The following is a 19,076-nucleotide window of genomic DNA, read 5'->3' on the forward strand; positions in this document are numbered from 1 at the left end:
TTGGGCCGTCTTTTGTAAATGCAAACTTATCGGATGATTGTAAAGCCGATTTAATAAATTTATTGAAAGAATATGTCGATTGTTTTGCATGGGAATATTCTGAAATGCTTGGTTTAAATCGTGATTTGGTTGAGCATCGGCTGCCGATTAAGGCCGGTTTTAGACCTTATAAGCAACCTTCTATGCATTTTAATCCTGTTATATATGACCAAATAAAAGAAGAGATCAATCGTTTGTTAGATGCTGGATTTATTCGGTCTTGTCGTTATGCGGAGTAGATCTCTAATATTGTGCCCATTGAAAAGAAGGATTCGGGCAAGATTAGAGTTTGCATTGATTTTAGAGATCTTAATAAAGCTACTCCGAAAGATGAATATCCTATGCCTATAGCCGATATGTTGATCAATGAGGCTTCTGGACATCGTGTTATCAATTTTCTTGATGGTAATGCGAGTTATAATCAAATATTCATAGCCGAAGAAGATACGTCTAAAACGGCCTTTAGATGTCCTAATTTCGTTGGTTTATTTGAGTGGGTTGTCATGACTTTTGGTTTGAAAAATGCTGGTGCTACTTATCAAAGGGCTATGAATTTGATCTTCCATGATTTAATTATTATTATATTGGAAGTTTATATTGATAATATTGTGATCAAATCGGCCAGCCTGGGTCATCATTTGCCTGATTTAAGGCTTGCTCTTGAGAGGATGCGTCAGTATGGATTGAAGATGAACCCGCTCAAATGTGCTTTTAGTGTACTGGCTGGGAAGTTCTTGGGCTTCATTATTCATGAGAAGGGCATAGAGATTGATCCAAAGAGAATTGAAGCCATGAAGAAGGTAGATGTTCCTGCTTGCAAGAAAGACTTGCAAAAGTTTCTGGGCAAGGTGAATTACTTGAGAAGGTTTATGTCTAATTTGTCCGGAAAGATAGATGCTTTTACTCCTATTCTTCGGTTGAAGAACGAGGTTGAATTTATTTGGGGGGCAGAACAGCAAGAGGCTTTTGAGAAGATCAAAAGTATTTGTCTTCACCACCGGTTCTTAAGGCACCTAAGAGGGTATTCCTTTTAGGCTTTATGTGGCTGCGAAAGACAAAGTTATTGGTGTTGTAGTGATTCAAGAAATCGAAGGAAAGGAGCATATTATCATATATGTTGGCCGACGGCTTATTGATGCGGAAACAAGGTATACATTTATTGAGAAATTATGCTTATCATTATATTATGCTTGTACCAAGTTGAGGCATTATCTTTTATCAAGTACTTGCATACTTACTTGTCAGACCGATGTTATTAAGCATATGCTACAAAAGCCGATTTTGAGTGGAAGAATCGAAAAATGGGCTTATACGCTTGTTGAGTATGATTTGGCTTATGAGTCTTTGAGAGCTATTAGAGGCCAAATTGTAGCTGATTTCATTGTTGAACATCGGATTAGTGATGAGCATGATTTGGAAGTCGGCTATGTTACTTGCACACCATGGAAGTTGTTCTTTGATGGATCGGCTTGTGATGATGGTCAAGGGATTGGTGCCATTCTAATCTCTCTGAATGGTACTATTTTTGAGTTCTCAAACCGGTTGGAGGAAGAGCGCACAAATAACCAAGTTGAGTATGAAGCACTTCTATTTGGCTTGAAATTCTTGTAATCAATGGGTGTTAAACATGTGGAAATTTATGGTGATTCACTTCTGGTGGTGCAGCAAGTATCCAAGGTATGCTAGTGCTATAACGGTTCCTTAAATGCATATCTTGATAGATGCCTTGAAATTATCTCTTGTTTTGATGAATTTGTAATCCGACATATTCCCAGAGATAGTAATAAGAAGGCAAATGTTCTGGCTCAGCAAGCATCTGGCTATGATGTTACAAAAAAATATTTTAACATGAGAAAGCCGATGCGAGCGACAGCTGAGTTACTGGTTCTGGACGGACCGGTCAGACCGGATGCCTCGACCGGTCTGACCGATCGCCCTGCTGAAAACAGCGAGTCGGACGCCACTTCCAATTCCAAAGGGAAGACCGAGGTTGCTGATTGGAGGGTGCCAATTGTGACATATTTATAGGACCCTGGTCATGGTGCGGAGAGGAATATTCGGCGTTTGGCATTTAAATACCTTTTCATCGACGATGAGCTTTATCGTCGAATCGCCGAAGATGTACTTCTCAAGTGCTTAGATTATGATCAGGCCTGTGTTGCTATGGGGGAAGTTCATGAAGACATCTGTGGTACACATCAATCGGCTCCTAAAATGAAGTGGTTACTTAGGAGAGCCGATTTTTATTGGCCAACTATGATGGTGGATTGTTTTAGATATTATAAAGGGTATGAAGAATGTCAGCGATTTGGTAATGTTCAGTTAGTTCCTGCTGCGTTATTACATCCTATTATCCAGCCATGGTCGTTCAGAGATTGAGGGTTGGATTTCATTGGTCAGATTAATCCCCCTTCTTAAAAGGGACATCGCTTCGTGTTGGTTGCTATGGATTATTTTACTAAGTGGACCGAAACGGTTCTTTTGAAGAATATGACATACTGGGAGGTAATTGAGTTTATTACAGAGCATATTATTCATAGATTCGGTATTCCTCAAACTTTGACAACGGATCAAGGTTCATCTTTTATTTCAAAGGAGGTACGTGATTTTGCCGAATCATACAAGATTAAGGTGCTCAATTCTTCATATTACGCTCAGGCCAATGGTCAGGCCGAGTCCAGTAATAAGATCTTGATAAAGCTCATCAAGAAGGAGGTAGAGGAGAATCCCAGGAAGTGGCATGAGGTTTTATCTGAGACATTGTGGGCTCATCGTATATCTAGACATGGTGCTACTAAAATAACTCCTTTTGAGCTTGTTTATGGTCAAGAGGCCGTTTTGCCTGTTGAGGTGAATCTGAACGCTTATAGATTGGCTAAACAAAATGACATTTCTATTGATGATGGATAATATTGATGAAGTAAGTGACAAGCGGATGCAAGTTTTGAAGAAAATTGAGAAGGACAAGCTTCGGGTGGCTAGAGCTTACAACAAGAAGGTAAGGGCAAAATCTTTTCAGGTTGGTGAGCTGGTTTGGAAGACAATATTGCCTATTGGGACAAATAGCAATAAGTTCGGTAAGTGGTCGCCAAGTTGGAAAGGACCGTACAGGATTGTCAAGGTTATCTTCGGGAATTCTTATATGGTGGAGACGATGCAAGGAGAACGTCTTCCACGGGCACTTAATGGAAGATACTTGACGAAATATTACCCCACCGTGTGGCAAGACGCTTGAAGACGAAGACGGCATGTATAGAATATCGCCCTTAGCATTATTTTTAGGCTTGTACTTTCTATGTAAATAGGCTAGTTTCTGGTACTTGCTTTTTAGTTTGCATAGCTCACTAAAAAACAGGGGGCATATGTTGGCAGCTAAAATTGGCAATGCCGAAGGCCGGCCCGACCGATCAGACAGGTCTGGTCCTGTGTAATCCGAATTAGGTTAGATTTGATTTGTAGAGTCCGTTTGTAACTCGATTTGGAAGGGGAACGTCCTCCCCAGCCTATAAATATAAAGACCACGGCCGATTGAGGTCTTTCTACCCAATCGAATCAATCAATTTACAATTTTCTTATTTTTCTCCAAACCCTAACTTTTTCAACCTCGTGTTGTTCTTTGCTCGTCTCTACGGCGTTCAAGGGCGTCTTGGGTGGCCTGCCAACCTCAAGACAACCCTAGATCTGCGAGCTCCGACGGAGTCCCTCCCGAGCTCGCGGTTTTAGGTTATCGCGAAGCTTCTCTGCGTCCGACCGGTCTGACCGGTTGGCGCGACCGGTCTGACCGGTCGCCGGCGAGCTTCGTTCGGTTCTGGTCGTTGCGATCCTGCGCGTTCTAGCGCTTGTGTGTTGGCCAATTCTGCGTCAACAGCGTAATTTCATTATCCTAATTGAAATCCATTTCATTACCGAGTAGGCTTTCTGCGTAAAGCGGCCAGGACTGCTAGTGCCTGAATTCCGCGCAATCATGGTTCTTCTGCATAGAGCTCGGCTAGTTAACTCCTGTCTGGTTGTTTACTCGCATCGACGCTCCGTTTTATCTGACCCTCGTCGTAATGTAAGATTACTTAGCCTTAGAACCAATGAAGAGTCGTTTTAAGTTGACAAACGGCCATACTGCTGACAAAAAACCTTATACTGAAGAGTCCTGTATCTTTCAGTCTGACTGATCTAGCGCAGTATAATGGAAAGAAATCACGGGAGGAAAAAAGCATAATTCCATTATCACAGTAAACTAATAAGCTTCAATTCTTTCAGTCAGCTTTTCACTAACCAACCGACTAAAATCTGTCCCAGCATTCGAGAAAAGTGGCAAAGCAAACGGCTTGACTCTCTGAAATGAAGCTCCATCAGTCTTGAGAGTTGGGCGAGTTATTGGTTGTTGATTCAGCTTGCCAACGCAGGATGTCATGGTTGCCCTATGTTCAACTCATCAGTATGATCTGCTAGCTTGCCTTGGCTTAAGGACTTCCAATGAGCCGCACAGCATGTTCTGCAAGAACAGTAAGGGCACGTGTATCATGGTGAGAAAAAGGAGCGCGACCTTACAACGATGTCGAGGCGTCGCCTAAATGAAAGAGAGACGCATGTCATTGAAAATATGTGCGTGAAAATACCTTGTGGGCGGTGGAACTGCAAGTGCATGACTTTACCTAACAGGGTTCAAAATCTAGTGTGACTATGTTCATGATCGGTGAATTCCATTCATTGCTACGGATATTTTTATGGTACCTTCTAATACAAACACCGGAGTATTAGACGAAATATGACCACAAGTTTAGAAGAGTATTTTTTTAAAAAAAAAGGTTTAGAGGGATATTAGCTGATCTCACTAGCTCAGATTCTTTTTTTGTTCCAGTAAGGTGCAACCAAATTACGTAGCTCACTAGCTCAGATAGCAAGCATAAGTACTTAAGTAGTGTATATAACACGAAGCTGACCCCCTCTTCTCATGTTAAGTAATGGAACTATCGACGTGCCATTTTCATCTACCTTAAACACGCTACTGCTTAGAACACAGCTGAAAACAGGGACGACTTCCCTCCACGTTGTGAGGGACCGAAAAGGCGACCAGAGGGGGGGTGAATGGGAGCCGATCAAAAATTCTCGCAATTGAAAGCTCGGCCTATGATCCCAAGTTTACACCCAATCCTCGAGTCCTAGGTGAAGTGTAGAGTAGCTATAGAGGAGCTACACTAACACAAAGCAGCCCTAGGAACAAGCAAGAGCGACCGCGGAAGCAACCACGAAGAGCAGCACAAAAACAGCATGGTATAACTCACCGGTTGATCCGACACTTGAGTTTAAATGGCGTCGGTTCAACCGATGAGCAGAGCCGGCAGCAGTCAAAGCGAGCACCAGTTGAACCGATACAGAAGCTTCAAAGGGCGGCGGTTGAACCGGTGATAGAGCACCAGATGATCCGACAAAATCAAGCCCAACCGTCGTTGCAGTTGTCCAGAGAGATCACAAGGCGTAAAGTGCTGAGCACCGGTTAAATCGACGTAGAAAAACTTCAATACGCCGGTGCAACGGCAAAAACAGCACGCAGAGACAGAAATTCAGGCTTCACCGGTTGAACCGATGCTTGTGGAACAAAAGCATCGGTGCAACCCAGCCGAACGTCCAAAACCCTAAAGTACCAAGATCCTACACACCGGTTGATCCGACGCAGACAACTTTAAAGCGTCGGTTCATCCGGTGCTAGGAAGAACAGAGTCCAAAAACCCTTTTCAGCCCGCGACCTTTGGAATCTTTGATGATTGGAAGATCAAATCAAGTCCAAAGGAGCTCAAATTTTGCAGCCATGATCACAAAGGACTTGTGAACATGTTCACGGAAGGAATCGACGAATCACTCCAAAGTTTGGGAGGAATCGAAGAATTACGAGCAAGAACGGGGGTTTTCTCTAGAACGCCAAGAACTTCGATTCGAGTGGACTCGTGATTCCAGGGGTTGTAGCACTAGGCTAGATGTATTAGAGTCACTTCAAAGAGTCACGAAATCATCAAGAACCACGCCAACAACTCGTGCTCATGAATCGACAAAGGAAAATCGAATTTCAAACAAACGAGGCTCAATATGAACGAAATCGAAGTGAATTCAAAACCCCAGAGGGCACAAGGAGGGAAGGGGCCTCTTTCCCGATCAATCTCAGTAAAAAACTCAAAATCCCATGGTTCAACTTCTACTCCTAGAGAAGAGAGGGAGAGAACAGAGAGAGGGACAGAGGGGGCGCCTGGAGGAGATGAGAGTGGCGTCCGGTTCCTTGGCTCCAGGGGCAGGTGAGTTGGCTGCCCTCCTCTCTCTTTTAACCCCACTAACTCTCTAGACTAAAGACTAAAATACCCCTAGACTTAACTAGACACTAGAAAGCCCGTAGGGGCAAAACCGGAAAAGATACATTGGACTCATCCGACGGCCGAGGTTCTTTCTTTGACTCGAAGCCTTCTTCGCGATGCCGCCATGTCGATGAAGATCCGGTTCGCGGTTTTGGAGGGTCCGCGAAACCCAGGTAGGTGGCCGGTTTTGAGAAAACCGCCAAAACTCCACGCATGGGAAGATTCCCGCCTCCACGTCGTGGCCCTAGACGTCGTTCCTGCCTCGGCCTTCTGACGGCCCTAGACACCGCCCGACGCCCGTCATCTCCTCGCCCGCAGCGAGGCCCTAGACGCCGTCGACGCCCGTCGCCTCCGTCAGTCCCGAGACCGACGCCCGTGCCTCCACGACTTGGCGTCTTCAACCGCCGTCCGTCTCCTTGGTTTTGTGGCGCAAACCAAGAAACCCGCCTTCCGTCGCCGTTTGCGCCCTCGATCCAGGAGTGGACGCCACAGCTGCCGCCCGGCACGAGCTGCGGTCCCGGCTGCCCTTCACCGCCGTCCACCACACGGTCCATCGGCCACAGCACCTCCACGGCAGCTCTCAGTCGACACTTGACGCCCTTGTACCTGCAACCAAAGACCAAACGCACGATCACACCGCACGATTAACAATTCACTCATCACAGTCAGGAGTGAGTACTGCTCATTCCTCACGTTGCCAGGTCCGATCTTGGCTGAGATTAAGGATCCCACCTGGTGACTCGACTACTTGAGAGGAGGATCCGAAAGCAACACGCGCCCCGGTGACTTCAACTGTCAGAACCCGCATCAGCACCGTATCCGCGGTGGTGGCGTCCTCGTCGATCCTCAAGGGCCGCGGCGGTAGAGGAAAAGGGATCCAAAAGCTAGCACGGAGCGAGCAAGTGCCCCGTCGCATATGTCCGCAGCATGGCCGTGCCCCAGTGCCCGGAATCGGAGATCCCACTAGCCATAGCCGTCCCCGCCCGGGGCCCGCCGCCCGCTCCATGCTTCTTTTCTTCGTGGCGTCCACCACCGCGGTCGTCGTCTCGTCCTAGGAAATGCCGCTGGAAGAATCTCCCGGCGGAGTTGCGGCGTGACCCGGCGAGCGATTCCCGGAGAATTTGGTGCTCTTGCCGGCGAGATCGCCGGGAAGTTGGGGGACGGTGGATATGGATTCAGGGATCGGCGAGCTGCCTCCTCCCTTGCTTGTGCCGACGATCTGAATGCTAATCTTGAGGACAGTGAGAGGCTGCTTTGAGAGGATATGCATGCATCACCGGTCCGGAGCTGTAATCTACTACTGCCAACTCGCACAAGTTGTGACGGCGGAACAAACGGTGTCACCGCCAGAATAATGAAGGCTGTCGGTACTGAGTGGGATGAGATCAGTATCAGAGGTGGGGGACATGTTCCAACTTCGAAGGGCTGTGGAAGCGAAGTCACCTCCGGATTGAGAAAGAATCCGTAGATATTGCACAACTTCATTGGGCTGCCGAACTTTGCCCCGCACACGCAGTGCTGGCTGCCAATGCTCCCACTGGTTACTGCAAGCTTACTCTCTGACGCTTACTGCCACAGTTTTCTCAGCTTTACATTTGTCAAGTTTCTGGTTGATGGAGAGATGATATAGATATACCAAATACGTGAGACTACTGACCAAACTGTACGATCTGAGTGCCAAGGAGGTCGCGAACGGCGTAGCGTGACAGCTGAAATTTCATCTTTGAGTAACTCGTAAAGCTGCTGAATTGAATGACCCAATAAGAGGCAGTGGTACGTACCAGTATTTCTCTCCCTGCAGGAGCTGCACTTCTCAAATTTTCTTATGGTTCGCATTCGCGAAATCATTATAAATTCGAAGGCAAACCCATAGGCGGAGCTTCATTGCCAATGAAAATCCTCACTGTGTGAATAGTAAAGGGAAAAGTCCTATTTTCAACACTTAACTATCACGGTCGTCCGATTTTCAACCCTGAACTCCAAAACCAGACATTTTGCACCCTCCAACTATCGAAACCGTGCAAAATACACCCCTAAACCAAATCCACTCCGGTTTTGCTATGACGTGGCAGCTGTTTCTGATGTGGCTGTCACTTTGGCACTCTTACGTGTCTTTAGCCACCGGTAATTACCAAAATACCCCCTATCTTCTCTTCCTCCCCGCCACCACGCGCCCGCACGCGTCGGCGCCGCCGGCCTCGATGTCGGCCGCGGCGGCGGCGCTGTGCCCGCGCGGACCTCCTCATGGCGTTGTCCCCGCGGCGGCGGCCCCGGTCTCCTCCGGCTTACCCGTCGATGGAGCCCCGGCCGCCCAGGCCTCCCTTCCTCCCACGGCCGCGGGTGGACGCGCGGTGCGCGGCGGCCGGAGCGACGAGGCGGTGGCGCTCGCAGGAGGGCGGGGAGCGGTGGTGCGCGCAGGAGGGCGGGGAGCGGCGAAGGCGAAGGCGGAGTGGCACGGACTGGGCGAGAGGGCGGGGTGGGGCGCACGCCGGCTTCTCCTCCACGCCCTTCCTCCTCCTCATCCACGGCTCCTCCCCTGCTCCGGGCAGAGCTCGGCCGCAGTCCCCCTGGCGGCGGCGCGGGCGGACTCGGTCGCGGCCCCTAGCGCGCAGTGCGGGCGGAGCTCGGCAGCGCCATGAGCGGAGCTCGGCCGCGGCCCCCGGCGGGCGCTGCGGGCGACGGCTCCTTCCCCTGCTCTTCACTCCCTCTCCTGCTCCTATGCCACCCGGCCCGCCCCCACGGCTCCTTCGCGCGGCGGCGCGGCGGAGGCCTGTGCGCTAGCGGCGCGGTGGAGGCTGCACGGCAGCGGAGGCTCCGAGCTCGCCTCCCCTTCCCACTCTCTCTCCCTCCAGCTCCGCCACGCCGGGCACTGCGCCTGGCCGCCGCCGGCACACGGGCCGGCGAGCCAGCTCCGCCGCGGCCCGCGGCCGGCACGCGAGCCAGCTCCGCCGCCTGCGCGGGGAGGAGAGGAGGGTGAGGGCCCGCCATGGCCCCGCAGGGAGGAGAGGAGAGTGAGGGCGGCGCCTGGCGCCGGCGACGGGGGTGCGAGGAGCGGCACCGGCGAGAGGGGGTGCGAGGAGCGGCGCCGGCGAGGGCGTGCGCCGGGAGAGCAGGGGGTGCGAGGAGAAAGACAGAAGAGAGAGGAGAGGTGGTGGCCCACCTGTCTGTGAGAGAAAGAGAGAGGAGAGGGTAGCTGACGTGGCCATTGGCGCCACGTGGACGAGTGACGTGGCTGAAAACCGGGGTGGATTTGGTTTAGGGGTGTATTTTGCACGGTTTCGATAGTTGGAGGGTGCAAGATGTCTGGTTTTGGAGTTCAGGGTTGAAAATCGGACGATCGTGATAGTTAAGGGTTGAAAATAGGACTTTTCCCAGATATTGTTCATTAATTTTTAGAGTACATTACCATGGATCCCCCCCTTAGCTCCTCAAGCTCCGCCACTGGGCAAACCCTTCTGGGGCAAATACTCCTAAGCTAGCTAAGTGTGTTTTTAACATGAACGGTTAATTTTTTGCGACAAAACCATCCGGCTCCGAAAAATTGTCGCTGACTGTTGGGGCATCCATGTGAGACGATGTAAAGTGCATTGGTGAGAAATACATAATTCCATAATTTATGCATTGGTGAGTTGCGTGGCAACAACAACTCGTACAATGCTGCGAAGTAGTCTCATAGTTCTAAATTTTATCCTTTGAGACGGTTATTTTGTGAAACAATCATCTTATTATCTCTCCTTCCTCTCTTTCTGCCACCTAATTAAAAATCATACGTGGCTTGCATGAGATGATCTATGAGACCAATGACGTGTAGCAATATACTTGGCATTACCTTGCTAACGGCCACAATTTCCTATACCTCGTGCCCACGTTTTGTGATGATGCTCTTGCTGTGGTTTATTTAGCATGTAATGTCAGGCAACAAGGATCATGAGTTCGCAAAAAATAAAAGGAACAAGGATCATGGCTTGCTAATTTTATTCAAACTTTTTTTTCTCGAATATGTAGGAGAGCTGCGTATTATTATATTAAGACGAAAAGAGTTCTACAACCGTGAAAAGCATGAAACCCACACACAGAGGTACCAACCCGGTACCAGAGGCACAAAGCTTCAAAAGGCCAACCCGCTCTCGTACTACTCCCATTTCAAACAATCCAAACGACGGGCACCCGCGTGAATCTAGAGCTTTATATCGAGCTTGATCTTGCCATGCAGCTCATGTGCGGTGCAGCTCGTCCCCTCGAACAGGCGGTTGTTCTGCTCCTTCCAGATCGCCCAGGTGATGCACATGAAGAGTGAATCGAACATGCGGTTATTCAAACTTTTTAAAATATAGCATTAGATAACGTAGCAAATTAGTTAGCTAAACATGTTTTTAGCATGAGCAGAGTTCATCATTGTTAGTTAGTCGTGGTGGGCTGGCTTGTTCTAATCTTTCTGCAGAGTGGATTCTTGCTCAGTTCGCACGCGCCTCATCCGTTCTCTCGAAACCTTTTCAGTTCCAATTTAGGTGCCTGTATACACAAACTGTCCGGCTCCAACAACAAAAAAAGAAGAAGCATAGTCTCGTGTTGTATAGGCACAAGACTCTAATCGATTAAAGTTTGCTGAAGCGTGCTGGGAAGGTATTACTGCCTGCTCATCCAAATCAAGCACCAGGAGCGACCAGAAGCCAGTTGCGCTTGCCAAATTCGCCGCCCAGGCTCGTCGCCATTGTCTCGGCACGGGTTGCTCTTGCTCCTCCGGCCACCCAGACACGCGCTGCCCCGAGCCCTCGGTGCCGTGCGTGCTCGCCTCATCTGGTCCCGTGGTCCGGAACGTTTCGGCCGGGCTAGCTGGTTGGGCGACTTCTTTTTGCTCCATTGCTCGTTCGCTTACGTACTCGCTGCAAATGATAAGATGGGGATCATTTAGAAAAATCTCGTGCGTAATTAAACAAAATTAAAAGCATATCAGCACGCCTGCGACCTGTCCCGGCCCGTTCCTGCGGCCACTACTCCCGTTTCAATCGGACGAACTGCTCGTTTGACTTGTGTGAGGAATAACGAAGAGTTCTTGCCGTGCGCAGGGATGGAGCCAGAAATTTGTTTTTTTATTATTAGGAGGGCCAATCATACTAATTTATATAAAAATTTAATCAAAATTTAAATTTTCAATGTAAATTTGGGAGACAGCCCCCTGTCCCCCGTTACGCCCTGGCCGTGCGATGACTGGACGAGGCGATCGATCCAGAGCGCCGTGGCCCCTGTACGCGCGTGATTCGAAATCAGGATAACCATGCGACGCGGCGTCCGTGCTTATCCCTGCTGGTAGGTGAGCAAGGGGCCTGGTCTTCGGTACATACGCCTCTGACCTCGGCACGTCGCACGGCGAGTACTACTCCTCAGCGGACAGCCAAACCTACAGGAAGCTCTGACTTCGCGGTTTCTGACTTCGCGGTACTTACTAAATGACAAGAAAAAAAGTTGGCGTTAAAATAGGTTTTCCACCGTTAGGTAAAAAGTGATTTTTGACTCAAATGTGAGAATAATTACAGTGAGTGAAGTTTAGTTGCGACTTTACCGTTTACGATTTTTGGCACCGTATTTCCAAACAGAGGGAGTATATGTCTTTAGCGATTTGTTTGAAGAAAAAATATTTTTTTACTTATATTATAAATTTATAACTATTTCCTGCTTAAAACTAAAACTTTAGGATCAGTTTGACCAAAAAAAACACTAGCACTTGTTGTTTTATAGTTAGGTTCGATAGTCTTATTACTGTCTTAGCTTTGTCCAATTTGTTTTCCTTCTAGTATATCTATTCATGCTCTTTGTTTTTTGCATTGTGACTTGCATACTACTTCTTAGGGATAATTGTGCACAAACCGTCGCTTTGATCTTCAACTCCACAGTTGCCCTCTATTTTTGACTTTGTGTAATTGCTAGGGGTGCAAATTGATGACCCTTATGTGCACCTCCAACCCTTTTTAGTTCAAAATTTGTACTACTATAGAGAACTAGTACAAAATTTTGAACTGAAGAGGGTTGAAGAGACACATAAAATCACCAATTGACACCCCTAGTAATTGTCTTTGCCAATCCAAGCTCCTGATTTTGCCTTGTTCGATGGCAAAAGGTGATGAAACTAGAAGCAACTATGTGTTTGCTTGGGGAAGGCAGGGCAATGGTGCGGAGTTGAAAACAAGGACGGCAAACATGCAATTAGTGATCAAAGTAGGAGCAGAAGTGCAAAAGCACTAGCATTAAATAAAGTATATACTCTGTATCAATACCTAAAACATATAGGAAGATGAAGGCATATACTCCAGAGCAACATACAGGAGTATATGTACTGGCCACCTTTAATCATCTTTCATATTGTGAGACCGTTCTACCTTAGTTTAATTAGCTGCACGAGACTTGTGGCCAATGTTCACCCTACCTTTTTGCCAGCGTTCGTGCTTCGCAGCTAACCATTCCCGAGTATAAATACCACCCCCGCCCATCCCACCTCGCTCCATCGACCACCAGACACGTCCTGCCACGTAACGGCGAGACCACTCAGAACTCCATAGAGCATTAGCGCTCGTGTCGTGTCAGAGAGCCAAACACAGATGGCGTTCCACAGAACAATGGCCCGGCGCCTTTGGGCAGGCAAGAACGCGGCCGCCAGCGGCGCAGCCAATCCCAAGCCTCCGGCGGCCTGCCCCGCACCCCTTGCGCGGCGGCCGATCCCAGCCGTGGACGACTGCCCGACGCTCGCATTCCTGCGGCCCAGGCCGACGAAGGTCGTGTACTCCACCGCGACCGTCCCGCTCCCGGCGCACTGCTTCCCCGCCCTCCCCGTCGGCGACCAGCTCTTCCGGCGGCTCCGGCTCGACGGGCTTGCGCCGCCTGTCGCGAGCACGGTGACGCGGCCGCCCGAGGAGGCGGGCGTGACGGTGGAGCAGGCGAGGAAGGTGGCGAGGGCGGCGGAGATGGAGGCGGCGAGGGCGAGGCTGAGGTCCCATGCCCAGAGCGTGGTGTCCGGGTCGGAATTCGCCGCGCTCTGCGTCGACATTGCCGGCAGCGTCGAGGGCGGCCGCAGGCTCGCCCGGGCGCTCGACGACTCCGGCGTCGTCATCGTCCTCGGAGACGCCGTCTTCCTCCGCCCCGACATGGTACGTCCTGGCGCGCCATCCTCGGAGAAACGTAACACTTGGAGGCAGAGTCCGAGAGCAGAGCGCGTGCTCGCCTTACGATTACGCTAACGCATCTCTCTGCACGTGTCGTCGTTCAGGTGGCGAAGGCGATCGGGAGCGTCATCCTCCCCGCGGCGAAGCAGCAGGAGCTGGCGCCGCGCGCCGGCGGCGAGGAGAGCGAGGCGCGGCGGCGGGAGGAGCTGGACGCGATGGAGTCCCGGAAGGCGGCGATCGACGCGGCCGCGGCGGCGCAGGTCCGCCGCGAGCTGTGGTGCGGGCTGGGCCTGGTGGCGGCGCAGACGCTGGGGTTCATGCGGCTCACCTTCTGGGAGCTGTCGTGGGACGTGATGGAGCCGGTGTGCTTCTACGTCACGTCGCTCTACTTCATGTCCGGCTACGCCTTCTTCATGCGCACGGCCACGGAGCCCTCCTTCGAGGGCTTCTTCCGGAGCCGCTTCGCGTCCAGGCAGCGCCGCCTCATGCGGGGGCGGGGCTTCGACGTCGCCCGCTACAACGCACTCAGGCAGGAGCTCGGGCTCGACGGGGGCCCCTAGCGGACGCTCGTGCGTCGCCAGGCCCTCCCAGCGAACAGTGCATTTACTGTTTTTCTTCCCCATTCATCTTTCTTCTTCCTTCGGATTTTTTCCTCCTTCTACACCACCACCCCATCCGCCCTGCCCGGGCCCGCCCCCCCCCCCCCCCCCCCCCCCCGACCGCCACCTGCGGCCGGCGGCGACTCGCCGCCGCACCGCTCCGCCCTCCACCGGCCCCCGCCCACCTTCCCCATTGCCCACAGCCGCCAGCGCCGTCCGCCCCCGCCGCCGGCACAGCACCGTTCCCATGACTAGACATTGTGTCAGATAGAACTGGTCGATGTAGCCAAATTTAGTCGTTGCAGTGCAGATGGCTGTCGGGAAGTAATCGAGGCAAACTTGATGTTCACTTGGGGAACACAAGTAGGACCACCAAGATGTAGAGGACATAGTCGTTCGGCCACCGAGACGTAGAGGATGTATTCGTTCGGAGAGCAAGCGAGCAGTCGCGTCAAGACGCTCCCCAAAAACTCGATTGCCTGCTATCCCGAGCAGGATCTTCAGCGTGCAGAGGTTTCGGACGCCTGCTCTCGCCAGTACTGTACGCGCAGTGCTAGCGATGGAAATGCAAAAGCAAGGAGAAAAGAGAGGTCTCCTAAGCAGATGTACCTCGTATCTGAGAGTGCTTGAGTGTTGTGTGAGAACGAGAGGGGCTGATCTACTTTTATAGTTGATCCGCGAGAAAGGAGGGAAGAACATGGTCACCTCTAGATGTAACAATGGTCATCAATTTGCACCATTAATCAATCATAAATCCTCTATTTTAATCATCATTTACAATCCAGCCATCACTCTTCTCAATTACTAATATGGTATAACCTCCTGTGACTCCCTAACATTAGTAGTGGACTTATAATTTTTTTTCTAATAAATTATTGAACAAAATGGACCAAGTCCATAAATTCCAACACAATCCTCCTAAATCCTTCGGTGCTAATGCGTTGCAAGTTCTCTGAAGAATCGTGGCAAATGGTAATTGCTTCCGTTGTTCTTTATGAACTTTCCAAACTGAAGATGACAAAAAGGTAGTTCACACCTAGATTCCAAACTGTAACCCGGGATCCTGAACAAAAACAATGTGCTCCAAGAACAGAGAGATTGAACACAAGTGGCTGAATTTGTGCGCGATGAAAAACATTACTAGTGTACAGTACAACTGAAGCAAACTATCGTACAATTGATACACATTTTAAACAGATTTACTCCGAGACGTAGCAGTAAACTAGTTACAGTGGAGGTTGAAGTCAAGGAAACTAGCAAAAAACCAATTCTGTTAAACGAAGCTCTGCTTTGATCCTATCGGGCCGCCACCGAGCCGGCGATCCGGATGTTGTCCTCCGAGCTGGGCTGCCACAGCTTCTCGAACGCGTCGCCCACCGACAACGGCTGCGCCAGAACGGAGAGGCTGAACACGGCCTCGGCCATCTTCGGCCGCCGCGCCGCGTCCTCCTCGGTGCAGGCCCTCGCCATGCCGGCCATGCTGAGAGCCGCGTCGACCTGGTACTCACTTCCCAGGGCGGGGTCCATCCACTTCATCAGCTTCGCCTCCCGCTTGTCGCCGGCCTCCAGCACGGCGCGGATCTCCCGCCACAGCATGCCGATCTCCGAGCCGATGCGCGCCTCCATCGCCCTCCGGCCGGAGAGGAGCTCCAGGAGCAGCAGCCCGAAGGCGAACACGTCGGAGCTCGTCGCGGCGGCTTCGGCCGTGGCTGGCCTGGCAAGGGAGAAGCCCGATATCTTGGCCCTGAGATCCGCCGTCAGGAGGATGTTCCGCGCCCGGATGTCGCCGTGCACCATGCTCGGCTGCGTGTGCTCGTGCATGTAGAGCAGGCCGTTGGCGACGTCCAGCGCAATGCTCAGCCTCTGGACCCACGAGAGAGTCGCCGCCACGGTGCACGACGACGACGGCAGCGCCGACGGCGGCTTCTGGAACAGCCACTTGTCGAGCGAGCCCTTTTCGGAGAACTCGTACACCAGGAAGGCGTAGTCCCCGCCGGCGCCGATGGATACGCCGGCCAGCTTGATCAGGTTGGCGTGGTTGACCGTCTGCATCATCCTCAGCTCCGCCGACACGTCACCTTTCGCCGGCTTCACCGCGAACACCTCCCCGTCGAGCTTCGCCCGGTAGTACGAGCTCCCGATCCTGCAACGCTCGTCCAAGTTCGTCGTCGCCTCCATGATCTCCTCTTCCACGAAGAGGATCGGCTTGTCGATGAACTGCGACACGCCGGTGAGCAGCTTGTTGTCCCCTTTGATCACGTGGGCGAAGGAATTGCTGCTCTCAAGACCGAACTGGTTCTTGGGCCACGAAAGCTTGGGGCTCACACCCAGGCGCACCGACGCCTTCTTGCGGTACCTCCGGTGCGCCAGGATCGCCACGCACACGGCAGCGAGCGCCACGAGAGACCCTGAGATGGCGAGGCCTATGGTGATACCCCGACGGCGCGACCTGGACTTGTCGCCTCCACTAGCAGCGTAGAGCACCGGCGGAAGCTGCGGCGGCTGCCGAACTGGGATCAGCATCGGCGGGCCCATGACGGAGGCGAAGCTGCTGGTGACGTTGTTCGCCTCGGCGATGTCGTCCCCGGCAGCGTTCATCAGCTTGCTCACCTGGGACATGCTGTCCCCTTGTTGCCACACGTAGGTGATGAGGCTCTGCACCCCACGGCGCCGCTCATCCGGAGTCGGGCACCGGCAGAAGAGCGGCACCGTGATCTCCTGCCCGACCTCCTGTTTGGTGGGTTCCAACTCGGCGTTCATTTGTTGGACGAGGTGGTACTCGGTGAGGTTCTCGTAGGAGACGCCGGCGAGGTTGTAGAAGATGTCGCCGAGACGGATGGGGTACGTGACGTTCGCGAAGGACCAGGCGCCCGTGCAGCCGCAGCGGACGGGCACGAGCAGCGGCTGGTCCGGCAGGAGCACGGCGTCCTCGGAGGTCAGGTTGTTGGTGCTGGCGATCCGCGCCCGGCTCATGTCGAAGAGGTCCGAGATGCTGCCGAGGTCCAGGTAGCCCGGGGACTGCGTCCGGTACACGACGTACGTGTCGCACGGCGCCGGGACTCTGCAGGCGAAGCGCGCGGGGACGGTGTAGTTGCCGTCGCCCAGCGCGCCGGAGCGCCGGAGGCCGAGGAGGACGGCGAGGAGGAGAGGCAGCAAGGGGCGGCGGAAATGGCGGGGCTCCATTTGGCTCTCGGTGTCACGGGTGCGCGCGTGTCCGTGTGTGAGCCCGGCTGCTAAATGCAGTTGTGTTTGTCAAGCAGTGAGGCGATTATTGCAGTTCAAGTCAATATCATCGCTCGTTCTTTTGTCGCGGCTCTGCCGCTTTGATTCGGTTCTTGAAGTCTGGCTTCGCGATGCAGATGCCATTCGTTGATCTCAGCCTGCACTAGACTCGACTAGTTTATAGCACGCATGGTTTGATCTGAACTGGTGCAGGTGTGGCCGCCTGTTCAATTTGTAGAGCAGGGATGAAGAATGGGACAACCATCGGTTGAAGGTCGCTTTCATGGCGATTGCTTGCGGCCGGGACAACGAACGGGTCGGCCGCTGTCTGATTGCAGCAGAGGGTTGCTGTCAGATGATGCTACGGCATCATTGTCAAGAGAAAGATGAAGGGATTATACTATGGCGCCGTTAACCAACATCGTAAGATACCGCTGAGAAACGGTCGATGCGCCCAATGGCTGTGGAAGGTTTCTATCTGCAGGAAATACCGGTCATACGCAGATGGAGATGTTGGAGTAATGGGCTTGGCCCATTCATTCTAAAACATTAAAAGAATTTAAAGCCCACTATTAATGCTAGGGAATCAATGCTTAATTCCGTATCGGGAATTGAGGAGGATCTCAATCGACTTAAAAGGTGGACTTCGTGTACACCACTTGTGAAGCCGGTAAGAGGAGGACGGTGAACCACACGCGCGCGCGCGCTCGCTCGCCTCGCCGGGCCGGGCCGGGCCGGGCCGGGCCGTGGCCGTGGCGAGGGGCCGGTCGGACGGTGCGGCGCGATGTGATGGCTATTTTGCCGTTGACAGCAATTAATCGTGCGATTAAACGTGCAATTAAATCTGTAATTAATGGCCATAACCGCATCACCTAAATGACTCTGATGGTGTCCAGGTTCAACGATCCTGAGCACCTGAGTCACTATATAAGGAGTGCCATTCCCCTCATCCATCCTGCACAGAGCACTGAGGCAACTCGGCTCCTCTCTTCTCCCTCTCCATGAGGCAACTCGGCTCTCTTCTCCCTCTCCAGTTGCAACAACTGAGTTCCCCAACGCTAATTTCTGCGCGCACAGAATTAGCGTGAGCAGGCCTCCGAAACCTTGCTCGCCTTGAGATCCGTTGCAACTGAGTTCCCCAACGCTAATTTTTGCGCGCACAGAATTAGCGTGAGCAGGCCTCCGAAACCTTGCTCGCCTTGAGATCCTGCACGTTTTTGGGTAACGCTTTAGCGTGACTGCTCAAAAATACTAAGGCTTTGCCCGATTGTACGACTACTTCCTGGTGGACGAGCCGAACGACTACGTCGACTACATTCTGGTGGCCGAACGACTACGTCGACTACATCTTGGTGACCGTTCGCGGGACTGCACTGCGAACTTCTTCCTGCACCGATTTAGTTCGACTACTTCGACTGAGGCCAACCGAGTAGATGTCTACTCCAGTTGGTAACAGCGCAGCCAATGCCTCCGGCAACGGCCCCGCTTTAGGGTACTCCCTGAAACTTTGGTTATTTATATTGTTTATGCTTATATGTGTGATAAGTATAAACATGTTCACATGTTTTATTTTACTCCTTAAAGTCATAGAAATATTGCTAGTTTATACATTTAATTTTGGAATTAAAATATACCGAAAATTGCCTAGATTTCTAACAATCCAAAAACCTGATAGTGTTAATAGGCTTTCGGTATCTAGCTTTGCTGCATCAATCAAACCATCA

General features: G+C 51.7%; 2 protein-coding genes across 2 annotated transcripts; one reads left to right on the top strand and one right to left on the bottom strand.

The window, feature by feature from the left end:
- Positions 1-12,887: 12,887 nt before the first annotated feature.
- Positions 12,888-14,157, top strand: LOC120691543 (calcium uniporter protein 2, mitochondrial-like). The gene is made up of 2 exons (XM_039974630.1): positions 12,888-13,516; positions 13,636-14,157. The coding sequence occupies exons 1-2, from the start codon at positions 12,971-12,973 to the stop codon at positions 14,089-14,091; spliced, it is 1,002 nt and encodes a 333-aa protein (XP_039830564.1). The 5' UTR covers positions 12,888-12,970; the 3' UTR covers positions 14,092-14,157.
- Positions 14,158-15,094: 937 nt separating this feature from the next.
- Positions 15,095-17,334, bottom strand: LOC120687492 (serine/threonine receptor-like kinase NFP). Its single transcript, XM_039969508.1, has one exon. The coding sequence runs from the start codon at positions 17,311-17,313 to the stop codon at positions 15,427-15,429; it is 1,887 nt and encodes a 628-aa protein (XP_039825442.1). The 5' UTR covers positions 17,314-17,334; the 3' UTR covers positions 15,095-15,426.
- Positions 17,335-19,076: the final 1,742 nt, after the last annotated feature.

Source organism: Panicum virgatum, chromosome 9N, assembly GCF_016808335.1.
Source record: "Panicum virgatum strain AP13 chromosome 9N, P.virgatum_v5, whole genome shotgun sequence".
Taxonomy (NCBI): domain Eukaryota; kingdom Viridiplantae; phylum Streptophyta; class Magnoliopsida; order Poales; family Poaceae; genus Panicum; species Panicum virgatum.

What these genes read in the sequence shown, in the direction of transcription:
- LOC120687492 (XM_039969508.1), bottom strand. Translation starts at nt 17,313, where the DNA reads ATGGAGCCCCGCCATTTCCGCCGCCCCTTGCTGCCTCTCCTCCTCGCC.
- LOC120691543 (XM_039974630.1), top strand. Translation starts at nt 12,971, where the DNA reads ATGGCGTTCCACAGAACAATGGCCCGGCGCCTTTGGGCAGGCAAGAAC. An exon ending in TCTTCCTCCGCCCCGACATG is followed by an intron (nt 13,517 to 13,635) that starts GTACGTCCTGGC and finishes GTCGTCGTTCAG; the next exon opens with GTGGCGAAGGCGATCGGGAG.